The sequence below is a fragment of the Malus domestica genome, chromosome 10, assembly GCF_042453785.1.
Source record: "Malus domestica chromosome 10, GDT2T_hap1".
NCBI classification, from domain to species: domain Eukaryota; kingdom Viridiplantae; phylum Streptophyta; class Magnoliopsida; order Rosales; family Rosaceae; genus Malus; species Malus domestica.
Genome location: NC_091670.1, coordinates 32,172,503 through 32,176,223, shown reverse-complemented (window position 1 = coordinate 32,176,223; position 3,721 = coordinate 32,172,503). Strand labels below are relative to the sequence as shown.

Genomic DNA, 3,721 nt, shown 5'->3' with positions numbered 1-3,721 from the left:
TACGAGCCTCTAACCTTGTCAGCCGTCGACGTCCGCTCTAATGACCTGCAAGAGAAACAGCTCAGGTTGCGAGACCGCCAGTGAGACGTCTTCCAATTAAACGGAACTGGACCAGTGGAGAAGTATTTCAGGCTGTGTCCAGATCTGATGATGAACCAGTGGAAGAAGTTAGAGAACCAGTGAGTCAAGTGTTGAAAGAAATTAACCCCAGAAAATTCGTGGTTTAAAGCAGCTAGTTCTAAACAGAATTTGTGGCCGGCAGTTGAGTGCAGGAATCCATAGCTTTGATGCTATCTTTCTCTTGCTGAATGTAGTCGATTTGGGGGTCGAACCTTGCGTCCTCCAGAACCTGTCGATTTGGGGGTCGAAGCCATAGTCGCTGAAGTGTTGATGGTTTGTTGATGGTTTTTTTATTTGCCTAGGGTGGTATTCTCAGTGTTGGAGAGAGAGCAAGGATAACTCTGTGTCTGTGTCTCTGTGTGGGTTTTGCAGATCCACGGCGGAGGTGAAAAAATGAAAGAGAACCGACACAACTTTTTGTACCGATTCCCACAGACGGCGCCAAATGTTGATGCACAAAATCGGAGGTCTTGGAACAACGTAAATTCGGCCGTGAATCTGCATGAAATATAAATAACACAAGATGTATCGTGGTTCACCCCACGGTTTGGGCTACGTCCACACTAATTATGTATTTATCTAAGGGAGAGAGAGCTCTGAGAGTGAGAGCTTTGAGAGAGGGTGAGATGGCCTAGGAATTGGCCTCTGAAATGGCCTCCTCTAATTGTGAGGGTGAATGGTCATTTTATAGAATAAGGAATCCTCACTTATTACATATTTGCCCCTTCCTTTATCACATAATTACATTTAAGTCCCCTGAGTATTTGTACAAGATCTAAATACGAGGCCCTAAATATGGTATAAACAGTTCTCATTAAAAGTATTATAAACTCATCATTTCAATTGTTATAGGATGTCATGCTTCTGTAAAGAATTAAAATAACATTTCCTAGTAACATAGCATGGCTTCATATCATTTCATGACTTGTTATTACCTTTTGAACCAATTTCTTGGGATCTCCAGTCCATTGGTTAGGTTACCATCACAAATGACTCAACTATCCAAGGGCTTTAACCCCATTCCTTTAGAGGTTTTCCAAACTTTTTCACGAGTTAATCATTTCATCAAAGGATTAACAATATTATCCTCGGACTTTACATGATCCACTCTAATAGCTCCATTAGAGATAAACCCTCTGGTTGTGCTATGTTTTGACGTATTTGACGTCTCTTACCATTGTAATATCAATTCTTAACGTTTGCAATAGTTGCAGTGCAATCACAATGAATGAGAACAGCTGGTATAGGTTTTTCCCATAAAAGAGTGTCAGAGAGTAAGTTTCTTAGCCACGCTGCCTCTTTACTAGCAGTTGCTAATGCAATCATTTCTGATTCCATTGTAGACTGAGTGAATATAGTCTGTTTCTTAGACTTCTATGACACTGCAGCTCTTGCTATCTTAAAGATGTAACCACTTATGGCTTTAGAGTCTTCTGACAGTGTGTTCCAATCAACATCACTATATCCTTCAAAGACAGCGGGAAACTTATCATAGTTTAAACCATGGTTAATGGTTCTTCTAAGGTATCTCAATACCCTTTCAACAGCTAGCCAATGCTCATCATTGGGACTACTCATAAATCTGCATAACACTCTCACAGCATAGGCTATATCTGGTCTAGTGTAATCAATAGCATAATGAAGGCTACCAATAATGCTCACATACTCAGGTTGTCTAACACTGTCGCCAGTGTTCTTGAACAATTTCACACTAGAGTCATAGGAAGTGCATACAAGTTTACAGTCAAAATAGTTGTACTTCTTCAGAACCTTTTCTATATAGTGAGATTGGTCTAAAGAGAAACCTTTCATAGACTTTGTAATCTTGATCCCCAGAATTACATTTGCCTCACCTAAGTCTTTCATATCAAAGTTATCACAGAGCATAGTTTTAACATCATTCACAACATGCAAATTGGACCCAAATATCAACAAATCATCAACATACAAACATATCAATGTGCACATATTACTTTCAGACCTTGAATAAATACATTTATCACTTTCATTCATTTTAAAACCTTTAGAGATAAGTAACCCATCAAATTTAGCATGTCATTACTCTGGTGCCTGTTTTAAACCATAAATAGACTTGTCTAACTTACATACTTTATGTTTTTGGTTAGGTATTACAAAACCTTCAGGTTGTTCCATATATATCTCTTCTTCTAAGTCCCCATTTAAGAAAGCAGTTTTAACGTCCATTTAATGCACAACAAGATCATGAATGGTAGTTGAAGCAAACAAAACTCGAATTGATGTTATTCTGGTGACTGGTGAATAATTGTCAAAGAAATCAACATTCTCTTTTTGTCTAAAACCTTTAGCTACGAACCAGGCTTTAAACTTCTCCATTGTACCAGCAGGATTTAGCTTTCTCTTTAACACCCATTTGCAAATGATTGCCTTACACCCTGGAGGAAGATCTACTAAGTGCCAAGTTTTATTTGATTTGAGAGAATCCATTTCATGATTTATGGCTTCTTGCCATAGGTCTGCATCCAATGAAGTGAGGGCTTCTTGGAGAGTTTTTGGATCTTCTTCCAAAGTATATGCATGAAAATCTGAACCAAAGTCCTTGGCTACTTTGATTCTCTTACTTTTCCTTAGCTCAATATCAGTTTCGGCCGAATCAATCATGGCATGTTCATTAACTCTAGTACATCAATATTAACAGAACTTGAGCCCCCATTATTTCTTAACTTGAAAGGAAACTTATCTTCAATGAAATCAGCATCATTAGATTCAATAACAACATGGTTTTTCAAATCATAAAACCTATATGCTTTGCTATTATATGCATAAACAATTAACACACATTCAAAAGCTCTACTAGCTAGCTTTGATCTTTTAGGATCAGGTTTTCTCACATATGCCAAACAGCCCCAAGTTCTCAAGCAGGATACATTTGGTTTCTTATATTTTCCAAATTTCATAGGGTGGAATTTTGGTTTTCGAAGAATGAACCCTATTAAGTACATAACAGACAGTCAAAAGTAGACATGGCATTTTCAACCTGACCCGTTAACCTGACCCGACCCGACCCGACCCGTTAAAATTAGTTTTCGGGTGAGTGATAAACTACTTGGGTGGTTAACGGGTTAACCCGTTAATCACCCGTTAAATAACGAGTCATTTTGGGTGAACCCGTTTCACCCCTTTGTTGAGAAATTTTGTGTAATTTCAATAATCTTAATAGAAAACCCTCAGACCTCAGTCCATCTCCATTCTCGCGCACGCCGTGCTTCTTCCCTTCTAGCACCGGACCTCCGGTTATCTCCGTTATCATCTTCTTGCAACTTCTCTTTTGTCCCTCCTCAAGATTGCTGCTCGCAATTCTCTATCTCTCTCAAATATGGGGTTTTTGTTATTTTGGATCCGATTTCTTATGTTTTCGTTTCTAGGTTCTTCTGAAGTCTGGATTTTTATTGATTGGAATTTGGAATGAAATTAATGCTTACCCATGTCATCAATTTGGGGTTTTGTTTCATGCTGCTTTTGTTGTCTCTTTTTTGTGGGTGTTCAAAATTAAAATTGCTTCATGGGTTTGATACTTGGAATGAATTTAGGGTTGGAATTGTTTGCAAAATTATGGGTTTTG

The 3,721-nt window shown here is 38.3% G+C and overlaps 1 protein-coding gene across 1 annotated transcript; it reads right to left on the bottom strand.

Annotated features, from left to right (window-relative positions):
- Positions 1-1,494: 1,494 nt before the first annotated feature.
- On the bottom strand, positions 1,495-3,409 carry LOC139188685 (uncharacterized mitochondrial protein AtMg00810-like). The gene is made up of 3 exons (XM_070806354.1): positions 3,333-3,409; positions 2,456-2,776; positions 1,495-2,101 (listed from the first exon to the last, which is right to left on the bottom strand). Exons 1-3 carry the CDS (start codon positions 3,407-3,409, stop codon positions 1,495-1,497), a joined length of 1,005 nt encoding a protein of 334 aa, XP_070662455.1.
- Positions 3,410-3,721: the final 312 nt, after the last annotated feature.